The following is a 20,240-nucleotide window of genomic DNA, read 5'->3' on the forward strand; positions in this document are numbered from 1 at the left end:
ATTATAACTAATAAGTATTCATTCTCCCAATTCCTTACAATGAAAGGAAGGTAAATGGTAAATGTCAGTGGAACTGATGATAAATAGCTATACTTCATCTTATTCTTTTTTTTTTTTTTTTGAGACAGAGTCTCGTTCTGTTGCCAGGCTGGAGTGCAGTGGCGCAATGTCAGCTCACTGCAACCTCCACCTCCCGGGTTCAAGCGATTCTCCTGACTAATGCAGGCTGGGCACGCTAGCTCACACCTGCAATTCCAGAATTTTGGGAGGCTGAGGTGGGTGGATCACCTGAGGTCAGGAGTTTCAGACCAGCTTGGCCAACATGGTGAAATCCCATCTTTACTAAAAAAAAAAATAATAAATAAAATATAAATTAGCCGGGTGTGGTAGTGTATGCCTGTAATCCCAACTACTTGGGAGTCTGAGGTAGGAGAATCACTTGAACCTGGGAGGCAGAGGTTGCAGTGAGCCGAGATCATGCCACTGTACTCCAGCCTGGGCAACAGAATGAAAGTCTGTCTCAAAAAAAATAATAATAATAATGCATATACATATTCATGTGTAACCATGTTTCATATAAAATTTATAATAAGATCCTCAGAATAGTATTGTTGAGGATATAGATAAGAAAACATGCTCACAGAGTTTGTAACTAATTCACTCTATTATGTAGTTTATGAGAAACTGGGTTTTCTGAGTGTTCCTCTAGTTCTCTTTCAATATATCACTCTATCTCATAAACAATCTATTCTAGGGGACAAGAGACAGGCTTAAAAAAGGTATAAGATCACATAAATTTGAGGGACAGTAAGTTAAACAACATTAAATAGAGTGGTTTTCACAAAACTCCTTCATCTTTAATTAGCTATTATGTTCTTAAATATCTTCAAGAGTTGTATCTAATACACAGTGATTTCCATGCTCATTTGACCAGGAGCCATTTTTTTCTTTTTTAAATGGAGAACTAGGTCTAAAAGGCCATAGGACTCACTTTGAATATACAAGGTTATAGGAACATTTTTAAACATTAATCCAATTCAATAAATCTATGCTAAGAAAATTATCCAAAATATGCAGAATTCTATACTGCAAAGTACATGGTTTATTATGAAAAGATATTGAAATAACTTAAATGCTCAATGATAGAGAAATGGTTAAGAAAATTATGGTAGTCCATAAAATATTACAAAACCAATAATAATGATAGAATGGACACTGTGATAATGAGTAGAAATTATAATCTATCTTAACTGAAAAAGGGGTGGATTTTTACAATTATTACAGCTATGTAAAGAAGCAAATGCGCAGAAAGAAACAGAAAGAAAAATGCCAAAATCTTAATATCAATTATAATCGGGTTACACATTGTGAATGTTTTGCTTTTCTTTTTCTGTATTTTCCATGTAGTCTATGAAAGACTTTAGTACTAGATCAGCCAATGCTATCCTACTTTACCATGCAGAAGGACATTAGGAACAATCTCTGGATGTCCAGTTATAAGAGATTCCCCCAGAGACTGAGCCATTTCTGGGTCGGGGGCAGGACTGGAAATTAAGTCAGGATTCCCTTTGGAATCAGTGGTTGGTTAGCTAAGGGCATTCCTCCTTGGTGAGTTTTGTTCCTTCCCTTGACCACTGTCCCCCTATTTAACCTGAGGATGCTGAATGCAGTGTAATTAGTGGAACCAGATGGTTGTGAGTAGATCACTGAGCACAGCCATTGGTCCTACAGGGAAATGTCTCTGGGCAGGCACTCCACTGATTTGTGAGCCAAGAGTGCCATTTCATAATTACTGAGACACACTTAGGAAGGATATGTACTGGGGTTTAGAGCATGGTCTTTGGAGTCTGACAGTTCTGGATTTGAATCCCAGCTCTTCTACTGAGAGTAGCTGTTTGGCCTTGGGAAAATTCCTTAACTTTTCATACCCTCAGTTTCCCCATCTGCAACCTGGGAATAATACTCTGTACCTCATAAAGTCATTTAAAAGATTAAATGATATAATGTGTGCAGAGGGCTTGGTACTGTGCCAAATAGTCAGTAATGACAGGTAACTATAATTATTAGCTGCTGTAATCATAGCTCTTCCGTATTTTAAAGTACTACTGTATGTTAAAGATGTATGTTTCTTTGCATTTTTCCTGAAGTCTGTAAAAAGTTTTCATTAATTAAAAGCAAGCCAATTAGGAAAAGACTCCTCTATTTTATGGATAAGCCAGCTGGGGGGTCATTTATTATTTCTCCTGAATTGTTAGCTTTTGAAGCTCCTTAGATTCAACATCCCTTTTAGTGGGATCCTCATTTCGATAATCCACCCTCAAAGAATTCCATCCAGTTAGTGAGGCAAGTTATTCCTTTCCTGAAACCACACGGGTCCTTCTAAACCGAGTCCCTGCTCTTTCTCTGTTTGATTTCTTAAAATAGTTTCTGAAGATTTTAACCACAACTGAATCAAAACTAACCGGCCTGTAATTTCCTGGTATGTCCCTATGGCTTTTCTTTTAAAACAACACACACACACACACACACACACAAATGGCATTACATTGGCAGGCTTCCAGTGTTTCGGAGTTTGGACCGGAGGAAGCTGGAAGGTGTCTGTGAAAACTACTCTAATTTCTCTTTGTCTCTCTTTTGGAGGAGGCTCTGGGTTGCCTGGGGCTTCATCATGATGTATTATCAAATGTAGACACTTTTAATTTTGAATTGTTTTAAGAATAGTTTACCAGTGTTACAAAAAGTTTCCCTAGTTCTTTACCACCAATCTTCCTTCTCTTCAATTCTAGTACCTCAGGAAATAAGGCACTTTGTACCATGCATATGAGCTAGCAAAAGAACGAACTATTCTTTTACAAAAAAGATATGCTTTCTAAAAACATCTAAGGAAATATGGACGACTTATTTGAATTCATAAATTAAAAGCACAGTTGGAATATATTTGGATCTTCTCCCAAAACCTGTGCAAACATTCTGAGCTCAACACAAAGGAACCTAAGACTAGATTTTATTTGGCCAATTATTTAAATAGTTAATGACTTTTTGTATCGTAGCTTTTTTTCATTTCTTTTTATTATCAAGTGTTTTCTTTTAGTTGAATTATCAATATAAGGAAAATATTTGGGTTCAAAATTATCTTGATTTTAAATGTGCTCATAATTAATATATAATACAAAAGTTGAAGTTAAAAGTTGAAGTTAATATCTACTCACAAAAATGTGAGTAGATATATAATATTCAGATAATGACTAAATCAAAATGGATCAGAATGAAAACCAAACAATTTACTTTATAATTATAAGGAACATGATGAGAATATGTGTGTTCAGTACACTGCTTTTGTAAATGTTTCAGTAAGTGTTTGTTGAATTAATAAATTAGCAACATATAGAAATAAAAATGCAAAAGCAAATGTTGAGATAAGGATGTAAGAAAAATATATTTCTAAACAAAACACTTTTATTTAAGTTTTAAGATATAATAAAATCAAACTAATTTAGAATTATTGTGTGAGAAAGTCATATTCAGAAGTTCTAAAATGCTAAAATATGTTTATGGAAATACAGTACATTTTCTTCATGATATTTATATTTGGAGTTCATCAACAAGGTATTTCCAAATAAATAAATGTTTTCAGATAGATTTAAGTTATTTGCAATTAGAGGCTGGCATTTGTATACCAGAAATTTACATGCTGAAGGTTTTAAAACTGTTCATTTTAGAAGTATCTTTCCTCGTATTTCTTATAATATGAATTACCCAGCAAGCTTTCTTGCAAAGCAGAAAGCAAAAGCAATGTTAACCATAGCCCAGACTAAAATGTTAGTAAAAGCAATGAAGTTGAAAAGAATGATATTTCTTCACTGTATTTGGCAATTAAAACTATATTTATCTTTTTTTCAAAAGTTTTGATTGATTAAAACAGGATCAAATATATAGTGAAACACTAAAACGTTAGAACAGGTACCTAGTTATATTACTTATTTTTGCCCTCACTTTCACCTACGATTTTCTATAATTTCTATTACAGATATTTTTCAAGCACTGATTCTTAAAAATACAATTTCAAAAATTAAACATAGAATATACAAAACACTCTGGGTTGTACAGATGTAAGCAATTAATTAACATTTGAAAGACAACATCTACATAGATATGTTGATGTTAAAAAGTTGGGGAGTCAGTCACTAACCTTGTAGAAATTTCAGAATCTCTCTGTGGGTTCAGGAAAGATGAAAAGATATAGGTAAAGTCCTCTTTTCTTTTTTTCATATTCTAATCCACAGCATGGTGTCAGCTTTGCATACTTTCTGCTTGTTTCGTTTATTGCCAAACTCCTTGGCTGACAAGCATTGGCCTTGATGGTTTCAACTGACCTCTTAGGCAGTGTTGTTGAAATGAACATCAATGATATCATCCCGCAAACAACTGCCTTCATCTCCCCTTTACCAGGAGTATTTTCCTGATTGTATTCCATTCCAACGTGTTTTCATCAATTTATTTAGCACTTACTCATACGGTTGTGACTCAGAGATTTGGGGTTGGTGCTTTGGGAACCCAAAATAATGGAGATGTCATATTAGATTATGTAATCATTGGCTCTTAATTGCTCAAAAGTTCTCTTACTGTATTAAATACTTAAAAGAAAATAAAAACTCTAAGGTTCATGCCCCAGTTACCCAGAACTCTCAAATTTTCAACAGATAAAGATTATTTCCATATCTTTAGAACCTCTTAATTGTATTATTAGAGCTCACATTTCAAAGAAATGCTGAGTAAAATAATGGTGCAAAAATATTTTTATATTGTTGCAAGCTTTAAAAACGTTTTCCAAGCTACTAGGATATTTTATTTGTTTTTACTTAAAATTTGTTAACTGAAACCTACAATCTACTCCTATAATAAACAATTAATGATGCAATAAGTGGTAAACAAGTAAATTGCTGCTCTTTAGCGCACTATTTCTAAGTGCTGTGGGAAAGGGCAAAGCAAACAGAAAGTGCAGAAATTTTTGCAAGAATTACAGTCTGCTTTTTATAATTCAGATTCCCATATGGCATTGGAATTTAAACAGGCAAGAGATGTTTCTATACTAGTTTCAAATTTTCCAATTTTTCTTCTGCCAAGTCTTAATTACCCTGAGTACCTCTTAATGTACAACTCCCCCAACACGATGGAAAGAGTTTCACTAGATGGAAAACTACACTATCAATTGTGGTCATATGAGTAGAATTTTTCTGGGCACAATATGTACCACCCTAAGAAGATGCTATATGGGAATTATCTCTAAAAAACATAAAGCCCTATATTGAAATAGAAGGTGGCATTATTATTATTATTTTTTTTTTTTTTTTTGAGACGGAGTCTCGCTGTGCTCCCAGGCTGGAGTGCAGTGGCGTGATCTCGGCTCACTGCAAGCTCCGCCTCCCGGGTTCACGCCATTCTCCCGCCTCAGCCTCCCAAGTAGCTGAGACTACAGGCGCCCGCCACCACGCCCGGCTAGTTTTTTGTATTTTTAGTAGAGACGGGGTTTCACCATGTTAGCCAGGATAGTCTCGATCTCCTGACCTCGTGATCCACCCGCCTCGGCCTCCCAAAGTGCTGGGATTACAGGCTTGAGCCACCGCGCCCGGCCTATTATTTTTTTTTTACAATTATCTTGCTGAGAGGCCAATTCAAATAGGAAACCTAGGTTTTGGGGGTCTTGAAAAGGTGAAGAAGGCACTATTGGAACATTTTCACTTTTCTCTTTTTGCTTCTGTGAATTGATTTTGCCTTTTCCACTTAAGGCAAAAAGAAATGACTTCATATGCAAAACCATTTCATACATACACATGCAGACACAAACATTACATATGTACATACTGAAGCATTGGGCTTTCCAAACATAATTCAGCATGATTTGGAAAATAAGAAAAACATCTTATTTTGGGCTATGATGATAGCAAATGGATGTGAACCTGGTAGCAGTTTGCTAACAGCATTTTGAAATATTTTTCATATGCAAATATGAGTCTTTGGAAAACACACAGATTGATTTCTATAAGCAAATTAAACAAAAAATCCAGGTATAAAGAAATTATCAGATGTGTAATATAGGAGTAGAAGTGATGGATTGTTGCTGAAATATTCAGATTATTATGAAGGTACCGATATGCCTATTATTTTAAAAGGCACGTCTATGGAGTATCATATAAACTATCTTAAATAGTCAGACCTGAACTGTAAGGGTTCCCCGCAACTGTCCTTTTCATATTAGTTTTCCTGACTCCCTGTCTCTTCCCTGGGTCCCTTCTTGGCTACAACTTTATTATATAAATATACTGCCATAGAAACAATCTTGGGCACATGCTTTAAATATTGTAACCTTCATAGTTTAGGGAACCGATTTTTAATGGGTTTATCATAACCCCTCCAGATCTTTGGACAGCCTTTTCCCTAAGAAGTTGAGGTGACAGCCAAATTTGCCAGGTAACACTTAATGGTAGGCTTAAGAACAGAGGAAGTGGCCCTGGAGAAACCTGGCTCCATTTCATTCACCGTTTGCCCTCTTTAGAAAACCCACCAGATCGTACAGTACCTTCTTTTCATTTTCCCGTCGCTGTTGGTCCTTAAATTTAATCTGGAGAAGTTGAAATTTCAAGAGTTTCCCTATCAGTGGTAAGGTTAATTTCTCTCCGCTATCCATAATTGCTTTTGCTGCCATTAACACCTATGGAGAAACACAATTATTAGAAAAAGTGATGTTTTATAACCTTTGGCACAGTCTGTCAGTGATGAAAAGATGAAAGGAAATTTTATATTTTATATTATTTGCCATCCTGGAAAGATACCTCATTGCTGGCTGAAAAAAAAGGGAAAAAAATGCCTCAATGCTACAGAGAGGGGCATTTACCCTCTACTTTAAATAAATTGAATTGTCTGAATATCGACTTCTTTTTCCAATAAGGCAGAGTGCTTCCAACGATGGTGTTAAACTCAGACTCCAGGAAAAGGGTAGAGAAAAGACAGGCTGGCCTCCATTTTAGGATGACTGATAGGGTGATTCATGCTACAGAAAGTCTATTGTTGTTTGGCGTAGCCAGTAGTCCAACCTGTCAAACTTTGACTTATTAGGACATTATAAATTAAATAGAGTTTTATAATAGTGGAAATGACTATGTTAGCAGTCTTTTATTTCTTTGTAACTAAATTCAAATGAAAGATAAAAGCTGCTTGACACAAAGGCGCCATATGAATGTTGCTCCCCCCTGCAACTTAATGTTGATCATGTTGGTATGCAGCCTAATTGGGGTGAAATAAGGTTATTGAGTTTTCTTTGGGTGACGACAGCCACTAGGAACATACAGCTGTATTGTCCAGATGTGTGGCACTGACAGCCTGTTTTATGACTGTGTTTTTTACAGCTTGTTTCCCCTAAATTTCACACAACGCTCTAACATCTGGGCCCTTTTCCTTGGAGCCCTATAACCACTTTATTTACTGCAAAAAAAATAAAATCACGTAAAATATACCATAAAAAGTAGTTATGTGTTTCTCTTTATTCATGTTGTCTCCCTAATAAAGTTCACCTCTGCCTGAAGCACTGTCACAGAAGTAATCTAGTTGAAGTATTTTTTGACTTTTGTTTTTAAGCAAGCATCATATTTATTTATAACCTTGGGATGAATTAGGTGTTACTAAAATGTTCTGACATGTTGCTTTTCTCCCCCCTCGGAGTAATCACTCCTGGGGCACATATGGTGTCAATTTCAGGCCCTTGGTCTCAGACAATGACTGTGCATGCTGCATCTCACGGAGCTGTATCTTGTCTGAGCTCTTGGTCAGGGCTTTCCTGACCAGTCCAGTTCCTTTTGACTTGTTACTTCGCCAAGGGAAATAGCCGGAAGAAAGGGAGGTACCTATTTTCCTCTAACTGCAGAAGGCTCTATGGATTACCATGTGCCAAAATGTAACTGGACCTCTTAGAGACCACATTGGGGTTTCCCACATTGCATCACAGAAGGGGAAAGCCAGAGAAAGATTCCTTTAAAGCTGCCTTTTCTAAAAACCAAAGGAACTAACCAAGTATCAGAAATCTTTGCATTTGTCTAAGCGAGGACTCTAGGAAATACGGTGCTTTGCTTTTTATGGCAGCTCTGCTCCTGCTAACACGATTTAGGGAAAGGGACATGATGGCTGTGATTTCTGGGAGTAGAAAGATGTAGCAGTACACCTGCAGAACCTCACCATTTAACGATGACCAGATCCCACGTGGAAGGGGATCCTAAGGGGACAGCAGGTCAGGCGTTTACTGTAAAGTGAAAGCTGTCTGACTGGGTCCAATCCCAAGAGTAGATGTCAATATTTGGTTTGCATTTTTCAATGCCAGCTAAATACTGTGCTGACAATCAGGCTCTGTGACATCTGATTCAAAACATTCAAATGTGGGTTTTTAAAGGTCATGGCAGTCTAGCGTTTCCCTCTAATACAAAGATAATGACAGCGCTGAAGGGAAGTCAACACTGAAAAGGGTTACCCCAGAGAGGCTGTGGAGTCTCTTTTCCTGATGACCTGTGAAAACAGGATATTCACCTATGTCTGGGGGGTTTGGGTGAAGCCTGCCTGGCGTCATGGCGATGGACGGGATGTCTCTGGAGGTGATTTGTTTAGGAGTCTGTGAATGTTACCTCACTGTGTTAAAATGTACTCAAAGCACAACGAAACATCCTGAGAGAAAAGTATTTTGCAGGCCATGATAGTTATTACTGGTTTGTCTAAAACTATATGTGGAGTGCTGGTTTCAAACAAAAATCCAGCACAGCATCAAAGTAACGGTGAGGTCCTGCCCTGACATGGGGAGACAGGTGATGAGGGGCTTCACCAGTTTGCCAGGCACTCGTGCTCTCATGACATACGGACACACACACAGAGAGAGAGAGAGCAATGGTGGACAGGCAGCCTTGAGGAGTGCCCTGGGCAGTGTCCTCCTCCCGAACTGCCCTCAGGCTGCCCACATGGAGGCAGACTCGATGTGCCACATCCTGCAGAAAGGCACAGCCTGCCCCTGGTACCACTAGGAATGGCAGAGGCCAGGCATACTTGGCCTCCCCCAGGGTTGCTCTGAAAAGGCTTGACTCTCTAAATGCCACTTTCTTTCTGTGCATCCCCCAAAGGGAATGATATTGTGAATTACTGGAATAATTAATGAAAATGAAAGTCTATGCTGAACTCAAAATCTGAGACAACATTTTCATGGTATGTGGGTCCTTTTTAAAAGAGGTGGAAAAAGAAAAATGTTTACAAATAATTTCCTTTCAAAATTCTTTCTTCTCATGCCCCATAATTCACAATGCTACCCATTCAGTAGCCAGTGGTTTGGTCTCAGATGAAAAACAAATGTTTCAGGAATCTTTACTTGAAGGACAAGTTTTTGAGGGAAGAAAAATTAAAGAGACAGAATTTAAGAGGAAATGTACCTTTCCACATAATATCTCCAAAGGCTTCTCCTCCCTGGCCTTAGTTGTATTAATTAAAATCATCATCAAATCTTCAACATTCTAGCACTGTAAAGATTATTTGCCCATCATCTATATCAAAATATGTGTGTGTACCTGTGCACATGTGTGTGCAGTATCGGATAAGCTAGCCAGGGCTATAGTTATTGGGGAGATGAGAGACATAAGAGAACGTGGGAGCAGTGAGTGGCAGTGCTTGAGGAGTAAATAGGCAAAAATCTAAGCTTCCAGAACTAGTCAGAAAAACAGTTCTAAATGGGTTAAAACCTTAGTGCTCTTTAAGCCAAAATGTCCAGTAAATGTGCTTGGCATGAATCAGGAACTCAAAAAAGCATGAGTCTTACGGGCCAATGAGACTTATTAAAATGGAGAAGACTGTTGCCAGGCAAAGCCTGTGTCTCCTGGACCTCTTCAGGTCAGCTCTCCAGGCAGAGAGGCCTGCCAGGACCGGAGAGAGGCTCTGCACTGAATGACCAAAGGTCACTCAGTTCCAGGAATGATTGGTGAAGGAAGAAATCAAGCTTCAAAGAGTGCAGCTGAGGCAGAAGCCATGTTTATGTTTTATTGCGTGAAGATATTTAAGGGGTCTAGATGCTTTTTCTCTGTTAGGGAGCTTGTAATTCTGTACACACTAAGAAGTAAAAATATTTCCTTTATCACTGACCTGGTTTAAAGACTTACATCATATTTACTATCTAATGATTTGATCCTACAAAAATATACCAAATGAGCCAAATTATTTCCTTGCCTGAGGATCAGGTCCACCTACAGACACTAGTGTCCTCTCTCCTTCTAAGCATTCCTCCTCTCTCTAGAACCTCCCTACATTAGTAAGCACAAGCCCAATGCTTAGAATTGCCCTAGGCGCTCTCATGGAAACCAAATGTATGCATGTATGTATGTGTGTGTGCATACATATGTACATAGGCACATTTATACATATATGCATATATGTGCATACATAAGACAGATAAATAGAGAGAGAGAGAGACAGAGAAAGAGAATGGACTCCCATGAAGCCTGCTGTATGATTTCCCTTTTATGTTTACAAGAAGTCACATGAAGCAGTTTGAATCATTGCTTAACCTGCTGCATATTCGAGGTTGCATAAAGATTTGGATCTGGATTTCTCTTGCATGGAACAGGTTATGGGAGTGAGGTGGCAGAGGAAAGGGCAAGCTGTGGTTGTGTGAAGCAGAGGGAAGAGGGGTAGTAGAAGAGAGACGGTCTGGGAGAGCACTTTCCCCCCAGGAGCTCCAAATATCCACCAGTTTCCCTAAAAGAGTCCTTTGGCTTCAGGGACTTTCTTGGAGGCCCATAGTGTTTATTGCGGTAACTGTAAAAATTAACAAAATATGACTTCATATTTAACCTATTTTGGGGAGGTGAATGACTTAGGATTGCTTTGGATACATAAAGTCCTCAGCAAACAGAAGCAGAATCCATCAGCTAGAGCTTGACTCAGTTCAGACTAGCACAGGGCTGGGCAAACAGGTTTTCAGCACACATTCTTTTGGGTAGCTCATTTCTCTAACATATGATTGATTAAATAAAGTAAGAGTATAATAGTTCTTATCACGGTAAAAAGTATATACACATATATGTATATTCAAACACAAACGGGATTATGTTATTCACATTAAGTGCTTTGTGGTTTGTGTTTTTACATAAAAACACATCCAGGACAGCTTTCTGTGCTGATACGTTTTGCTTATGTATATGGTTTTTAATAAATAGCATAGCCGCCTATTGTGTGGGTGTTTGCTCATTTATTTAACTAGTTCCCCATTGATAGACATTTAAACAATTTCAGTTTTCCTTTTTTTCTATGAAGTGCATGTGTGGTTTTGTTAGTGGCATTTTTGTTCCCACCAAAACTGTATGAAAGGGTCCATTCTCCCACTTCCCATATAAACAATGAGTATTCTCCAACTCTTATTTGTTGATATTAGTGCTAATAGTTTCTCTGTGATGATGAAAATATTCTTTATCTGTAATGTACAATATGGTAGACGCTAAACCACATGTGACTATTGAGAACTGTAATATTGCTAATGAGATTAAAAAAACAAATTTTAAATTTTGTTTTTAATTGATTACAATTAAAATTAAAGTGTAAATAGCCACAAGTGGCTAGTGGCTATTGTTTTGGTCAGAGAAGGTCTATACGATAGGGAAAAGTGAAATATGGTATTTCATTTAAAATAATATTCATTTAATTATCCCATGACTCTGTCCCTCTTATTTGATTCCCAAACTGAAAGGAATGATACCTTTTCAGCACCATCCTTGGCAAATTTTATTAATGCAGGAGATGCTTACATACACATATTGAATAACAATGGCGTACTCAGATTTACACAGTGCTAAACGTGAAGAGTAAGGAAAATCTATGGCTTCCAAGCTAACATACTGCTTGTGGCCACACAAGAAATTTGTCTTTGTTTGGATTTAGATAAACCGGGCTGGTATGGGGCAAGAATAGGAAGAATACAGAATTTGCTTCTGGTTCCTTTCTGTTACCTTTTTAAATCTCTCTGTTACACCCCTCCCACTTCTAGCTACCAGATACACCATTTTGCTTTCTAAATCCTTCCTGCCATGAAAATAGAAAACATTTAACTTGGTAGCTCACTTTGAATAAAGTTTATTTATACCAGTGGGTTAGCTATGTTTTGAGATTTTTATTTATTATAGAATGAAAGGGACTAGTGACTGATGAAGTAATTTCGCGCAATAAGTAACAGGTGTGGCAGTTTAGAATTTAGGGGTAGGAGGTAATCTGGAAATTTGAAATGCCTAAGTCTGGCTCCGGGTAAACACAGTTTCAGCGTTTGTGGTGCTTGTAGGCCAAGGGTGAGAGCAGCACCCCGGGCTTCCCTGCCTGGAGTTGCTGTTATACTCCAGGCCTGGGTTATTCAGGGGAAAGGCTCTGAAGGGAAAATGGAACTTCCCCTCCAGCCAGGGCCAGAGGAGGATAAGCACCAGAGAGGGTGGGTGGATGACTGGGGCTGAACAAAGGGGAGGCAGCAACTCTGTATTGTGGGAGAGGAGTAAAGGCAAAATAAACCTGCTCTGGCAAGTAAGATCTGGGACCTACCTGTGTGTGCCTGTGTACGATGTGTGTGGGCATGCAGTGTGTGACTTTTGTGATATATCAGCGGGTCCTATCCCCTGGTTAGGACCAGTTCCTAAACTGTCCATGGCCTGTTAGGAACTGGGCCACATGGCAGGAGGTGAGTGGCAGGTAAGGGAGCATTACCGCCTGAGCTCTGCCTCCTGTCAGATCAGTGGTGACATTAGATTCTCATGGGAGTGTGGACCCTATTGTGAACTGTGCGTGAGGGATCTAGTTGTGTGCTCCTGATGAGAATCTAATGCCTAATGTTCGGAAGTGGAACAGTTTCATCATGAAATCTTCCTGCTCCCCACTCTGTGAAAAAATTGCCTTCCACAAAACTAGCCCCTGGTGCCAAAAATGTTGGGGACCGCTGGTATACATGAGTGCATGCCCATGTGTGCACAAAATATGTGTGTTTGCACAGCTGCCTTTGGGGTTTATTCAGATTATTAAAATACACTCAATATATTAAAAACACTGTCAAAACTGATTTGCACCTATTGAAGAATTGATAAAAACAGAAAAAGATTATGAATGTTTTTGATTGGCATTTTAAAAAGAATACTGATGACTATTTACCATTTCTATCTAATTATCCTGCAGAATACAAGGGGCTATGTTTATTATTAAACATGTCATATTAAATACATACAATTTATTCATCATAGTAAGCTATGTTGCCATATATTCTATCTTTAAAGTTTACTGCTTAGGTAGTATAATTGTTTGCTTATGCATTCTGCTTTTATCTTACATCTTGTTATGTTTGCTTATATCATTAGAAAGTCAGAGGAACTATTGCCCCAATGTGTGTCTTTGAGTGGTCTGTGTGCGTGTGTGTGTGTGTGTGTGCGTGTGTGTGTGTGTGTGTTTACAGGTTTAGAGTGAACGGCTGTTTAGATGGGCCCGATTCTGCATATCTGATGAAAATGATGGAAGAGCAGATGATTTGCAAATGATTGAAAAGGGCCACTTGTATTGAGATGTTCTCACATAAGATTCCAATGGGGAATTTTAGCTCCTTTGGTACAAGATGTGATGAATCAGTTGAGGAAGCCATAACTATGTATGTGAAACTGAATGCAAAAGTGCAGGCTCCATTTGCATTCCAGTCTTCCCAAATATCACCACAGAGCCTCAGGCAAGTTACTTAACCCTTCTAAACCTCATCCTTTTAAAATCTACAATGGCGGCACTATTGACATTTTGAGCCAGGTAATTACCATAGGAGGTTTTTCTGTGCATTGGAGGATGTTTAGCCAATCCCTGTATTCCACCGAGCTGTGACAACCAAAGGGATCTGCAGACATTGCCAAATGTTCCCTTGGGGGCAAAATTGTGCCAAATGTTCCCTTGGGGGCAAAATTGTCCCAACTGAGAACAGAAAGAACTACAGAAAGAGAATACAAGTAGTGTTGACTTCATAATTCTGTACCCAGAATTAAATGAGATAACCCATGTAAAAACTTTGCATGATGAATGACATATGCATGATAAATGTTCACTACAGTCAGTACTTACGGTTATTCATACATCCAGGACAGAGCTGGGATTTTTGAAGATCCCACAGACCAAGTTGTGAGAGCAGAGAACGGAATGGAATGAGGAGCAACTGGGCAGTGAGACAGTGACCTGAATTTATCATCAGCTGGCCATAACCTGGCTACCCCTTTTATTTAACCCTTTGTCCAATGTGAAAAGGACAAATTGAGATCTGTTTAGAGAGAAGCAGAGATAAAAAGAGAAGGTGTAAAAATGTATTTTGTTATGGTGCAGTGTATAATGGGGAGGATGTAGAGGAAAAAATATGCTATTAATTTCTTCTCAGATGTGAGATGGAGGAATTCCATGAATAGTGTTCTGTAATCTTACAGCCACCTTTCCTGTTCCCTCTGCTCCCTTCCCTCCTTCATTCTTTCTGCATTTATTTAGGGCCAGCTATATTGTAGTTATTGCATTACTTGATCCTGTGTGTGTCTAGTCTATCCAATTCACATTCTTTAAGTAATGAGTAATTTCCAATGAGGCATAATTGAAAAAACAGCTGAAAGGATAAGGGTAGTAGTGAGAGAGGGCTATAGAGAGAAACAGAAAAAAAGAAAAGAAAAAGAACAGGAATGACTGAAACATATTTTCTCACTTTGAGAAGAGGAAAAGAAAATAATCAAGCAATATTAAACTGTCTATACATAAATTTAAAGGTGACTGAAGATATAGGTTCCATATAGATCATACTGTCTGTCTAACACAAATGGAACGTTGTGAAAGTGCTCAGACCACAGCTTGGTGAGAAATTCATAATGATGATAAATATCTGTAGCAGGTGACTCCTAGATCATTTTCAGCTGTCCATAATTAAACTGGTATCCATCTCTCGACAATGTCAGGGCTGTAAAATAATTCCAGTCATTGGACCCCTTACATCTGTGCTGAAATGAAATAATATTTGGCAGTAACAAGGAGTCACTGAAACTAAATAAACAACCCCTTTCAAGACTACATAAAAGTTGGTAACATAATAACATTTGACAGGGATTAAGACCTCTTTGGGGCTGTAAGGAAGTTTCAGAAGCAGCAATAACAAATACATGGAAGGTAGAACAGATCTATGCTTTAACAGACATGTATAATTTAAAATGTAATGAATTTCCCAAGGGAGATGTACATTTTGAACAACCAATATGTGCATGTCAAAAAGCACAGGACTATTTTAGAAATGTTTGTTGCGATTACTCTTCAAAGAAGGAAAAAGCAAAGCTTCCTTTTTACTAAGGAGAGTTTTTGTTTTTGTATACTTGCAAAATGTATAAAGGCACATGAAGCTGAATGTGATAAATACGGAAGAATGACATACAAAGTTAAGGGCTTTTCTTTAGGTGTGTATTAGCAACACACGATTCTACCATCATGGCAATGTTTTGTTTTGGTTTTTAGATTAAGATCTTTTCCTTAGTCCAAGATGTTCCCACCCTTCTGAAGTCATTCTTGGTTCTTCCAGTTGTAGTGACCTTCCCCTCTGAACAACCCTACCACTTTTTTGTATATTTCCTAAGGGATTTAGCTGTCTTTTGTGTTGAAATTATTTGTGCACAGGGTTTGTCTCCTCTACTAGCTTGGAAGGTTAAATCCTTTCAGATTCATCTTTTTAAATCCCCTCAGAGACCTGATGCATATATAGACAAACAGTATATTCACTCCTTAAATAAACATAAGAATGGCATCTCTAGAGCTTTTTGTTGTTTGGCTTGAAGGTAAATGCTTTTGATTGTTTATAGCTGCAATTACAAAGTTTTAGGAGTACATTTCTAGTAGTAGTAGGTTCTCAGACTGTGTAACACACAAATGGTTATGTAGCACACACCCTGTGCTGGACAAGGACTGTTCCAGGCACTTCACATATTCCAATCCATTTAATCTTCACCTACACTTTTGAGGTGAGTATACCTATCACCCATTTTATTAGATACTGAAATTGAGGCCTGGTGATCCACAGCCAGTAATTAGTAGAGATGGGATTTGAACCCAGGCTATCTGGTTCCAGAATTCTGTTTCTAATCAACATAGTGTGTGGCCTCACAGCAGGCCTTTTTACCCCTTAGCTGGAGCTACTGGACTCCTATCTTGGGTCACAGTCCCTCTTCTCCCGGGCATGTATGTGTCCTAGTCCCTCCCCAGTCTCCATGGCCAATCCCCATCTTAGCTGCAAGAGCCTGAGAGCATTTTAGCCCAGGTTTTCATGTTTAAATACTCTTGCTACCCTTACTAATTTTGCTCCTACCTGATGCTTCAACTCTAAATAGCATAGCTGTTTCTTTTTTTCCTGAGACCTAGTGGGGACCTGTGACTCAGGACCCTCAGTCCTGATAGCTCCAGCTATCGCTCGTCTCCAAGCCTGAGCACATATCAATTTTTTTAAAAATGTGTATTATTTTTTATTGTATTCATATATTATTTGACATATAATAATGGTAAATATTTATGGGATACAAAGTGATATTTTGACACATGTGTAGAGTGCGCAATGATCAAATCAGGGTAATTAGCATATCCATCATCTCAAACACTTATCATCTCTTTGTGTTAGGAACAATTCAAAATCTTCTCTTTTAGCTATTTGAACTACATGCAAGTTATTAAACTACATTCATCCTACAGTGCTATAGAACACTAGAATTTATTCCTCCTATCTAGTGGTAATTTTGTATACATGAACCAACCTCTTCCTTTCCTTCCCTTTTTCCTCCCCTTCCCTGACTGTAATAATTGCGATTCTACTGTTTACATCTATGAGCTCACTCTTAGCTCTTCATATGAGTGAGAACATGTTGTATTTGTCGGTCTGTGTCTGATTTATTTCACTTAACATAAGAGTGTTCAGGCTCATCCATGTTTTTGTAAATGACAGGATTTCATTCTTTATTATGGCAGAATACTATTCCATTTTGTATATATAACACATTTTCTTTATCCACTCATCCGTTGATAGACACACAGATGGATTCCGTATCTTGGCTACTGTGAATAGTGCTGCAGTAAACATGAGGGTGCAGATATGTCTTTGATATACTAGTTTCTGTTCCTTTGGATAAAACCTAATAGGGGAATGGTGGATCATATAGTAGTTCTATTTTTAGGTTTTTTGAGAAACCTCCATACTGTTTTTCATAATGGCTGTACTAATAATCTTTCCCACTAACAGTGTATGAGTTCCTTTTTTCTTAGCATCCTCACCAGCATCTGTTATTTTTTGTTTTTTTGATAATAGCCATTCTAACTGGGGTGAAATCATATCTCATTATGGTTTTAATTTGTATTTCCCTCATTAGTGATGTTGGAACATTTTCATCTAGCTGATGGCCATTTACATGTTCTCTTTTATCGCTTCTTGGCCTTTTGGCTAAGATCAAGTGTACATGTTCTCTTTTGGAAATGTCTACTCAGATCCTTTATCCATTTTTTAATTAGATTTTCTTGCTGTTGAGTTCCTTGAATATTCTGAATATTAGTCCTTTGTCAGATGAATAATTTGCAAATATTGTCTCCCATTCTATAGGTTGTCTCTTCACTCTGTTGTTTCCTTTGTTGTGCAGAAGATTCTTAGTTTGATATAATCCCATTGATCTATTTCTACTTTATTTTTGCCTGTGCTTTTGAAGTCTTATGCATAAAAATCTTTGCTTATATCAATGTCCTAAAGTATTTCTCCAATGGTTTCTTCTACTAGTTTTATAGTTTTAGATCTTATTAAGTCTTTAATCCATTGAGTTGGTTTTTGTGTACAGTGAGAGATAGAGGTCTAGTTTCATTCTTCTGCATGTGGATATCCAGTTTCCCAGCACCATTTATTTGAAGAGATTTTCCTTCCCCTATTGTATGTTCTTGGCACTTTTGTCAAAAATCAGTTGACTGTAACTATGTGGATTTATTTCTGGGTTCTCTATTCTGTTCCATTGGTCTGTGTATCTCTTTTAATACAAGTACCATGCTATTTTGGTGACAGTAGCTTTGGGATACATTTTGAAGTCAGGTAGTATGAAGCCTCCACTTTGTTCTTTTTGCTTAGTATTGCTTTAGAGCAATTTGGGGTCTTCTGTGATTCCATATTAATTTTAGGATTTTTTTTTTCTATTTCTGTGTACCAGGCTTTTCTTGCATTGCTGTAAAGAAACACCTGAGGCTGGATTATTTATAAAGAGAAGAGGTTTAATTGACCCACAGTTCTGTAGGCTGTACAGGAAGTAGGGTGCTGGCATCTGCTCTGCTTCTAGGGAGGCCTCAGGAAACTCACAGTCAAGTGTGGGAGTAGACACTTCACATGGTGAAAGCAGGAGCAAGATGGGACTGGGGGGAGGTGCCACACACTTTTAAACCACCGGATCTCATGTGAACTCAGAACAAGAGCTCACTTATCTCTAAGGGGATAGCCCAAGCCATTCATGAGGAATCCCACCCCATGATCCAAACACCTCCCACCAGGGCCTGCCTCCAACAGTGGGTGTTACATTTCAACATGAGATTTGGGCAGGGACAAATATCTAAACTATCTCATTCTGAAGAATATCATTGGTATTTTGGTAGAGATTGCATTGAATCTGTAGACTGCTTTGGGTAGTATGGTCATTTTGACAAGATTAATTCTTCCAATCCAGGAATAAAGGGTATCTTTTCTTTTTTGTGTGTGTCCTCTACAGTTCCTTTCACAGTGTTTTGTAGTATCCATTGTAATGACAGTTTATTTTCTTGGTTAAATTGGCCAGGCGCGGTGACTCATGCCTATAATCCTAGCACTTTGGGAGGCCAAGGTGGGTGGATCACGAGGTCAAGAGATTGCGACCATCCTGGCCAACATGGTGAAACCCTGTCTCTACTAAAAATACAAAAATTAGCTGGGCATGGTAGCCTGTGTCTGTAGTCCCAGTTACTTGAGAGGCTGAGGAAGGAGAATCGCTTGAACCCGGGAGGCAGAGGTTGCAGTGAGCCGAGACCGCACCACTGCACTTCAGCCTGGCGACACAGCAAGATTCCGTCTCAAAAAAAAAAAAAAAAAAAAAACCCAAAACAAACAAAAAAAAGATTCCTTGACATTTTACTTTATTTTTGTGCAGCTGTTGCAAATGGGATTGCTTTTTTGATTTTTCAGCTAGTTTGTTTATTGGTGTATAGAAAAGCTGATTTCTGTATGTTGATTTTATATCCACCTTTACCAAATTTATTAGTTCTAAAAGTTTTTTGTGAACTCTTTAGATTTTTCTACGTATAAAATCATGTCAACTGCAAAGAGGGACAATTTGGCTTCCTGTTTTCCAATTTTGATACCTTTCTTTCTTTCTTTCACTTGATTGCTCTGGCTAGGACTTCCAGTACTATGTTGAATAGAAGTGGTGAGAGTGGGCATCCTTGTCTTGTTCCAGTTCTTAGAGGAAAGGCTTTCAGTATTTCCCTGCTTTGTAGAAATGACTCAGGCTGGCAGCCACCTCATTTTCCACCTTCCTTCTCTTTAAATCTTAAATCATTTCCCTAACATCCTGCTTTCGGTCTCAGACTAGTGATCGAGACCCTGCTAGTTACTGACTGACTCATGCTGCCTGCTTAGCTATCTGAATATGGCTGGTCCCTGAACTTCCTGCACCCCAACACTGGAGCACTAGATGTGTTAATTTAGCCTTTGGTTTGGATACCATGTTCCACTTCTCAGACTAGAGATTGCTGATTGCTCACCCATCATGTCCCCTTACTTCATAGGAGAATCTGACTTTTTTTCAGGCATTGCCCTCTCTCTCATTCAGCTCATGTGACTCAGGAGAAACTCAGCTCCACGAGAGGGCCCCTTCACACCAAAAATAATCCTAACCCCCCTTGTCTGTGATTGCTTCAGGAGGTGCACGTGATTTTGTTCAGGCCAGTAGAATGAGGCATGGTTTTCTGGGGTTGCTTGATCTGGTTTCCTTGGTCATGACAAAGCTCTGGGAAGAGTCTTAAGGGATGAGATTGCTGCAGCCACTTTACCTCTTTCGGGAAGCTGAAGCTCCTACACAGATGAAGGAAGGGCTAAGAGCACTGCAGGGAAGTGGGCTGGAGCCCCTGAACTACACTGACCCTAAGGCCTGCCTAGACTTCTATGTCTG

General features: G+C 38.4%; 1 protein-coding gene across 1 annotated transcript in view; it reads right to left on the minus strand.

Moving 5' to 3' along the window:
- The window catches only part of SPAG17 (sperm associated antigen 17), a 232,641-nt gene that overhangs the window by 157,445 nt on the left and 54,956 nt on the right, over nucleotides 1-20,240 (minus strand). The window contains exon 4 of the mRNA XM_025390599.1: nucleotides 6,578-6,709. Coding sequence (XP_025246384.1) covers nucleotides 6,578-6,709 — 132 coding nt within the window. The remainder of the gene's footprint in view (nucleotides 1-6,577; nucleotides 6,710-20,240) is intronic.

The sequence above is a fragment of the Theropithecus gelada genome, chromosome 1 (assembly GCF_003255815.1).
Source record: "Theropithecus gelada isolate Dixy chromosome 1, Tgel_1.0, whole genome shotgun sequence".
NCBI lineage: Eukaryota > Metazoa > Chordata > Mammalia > Primates > Cercopithecidae > Theropithecus > Theropithecus gelada.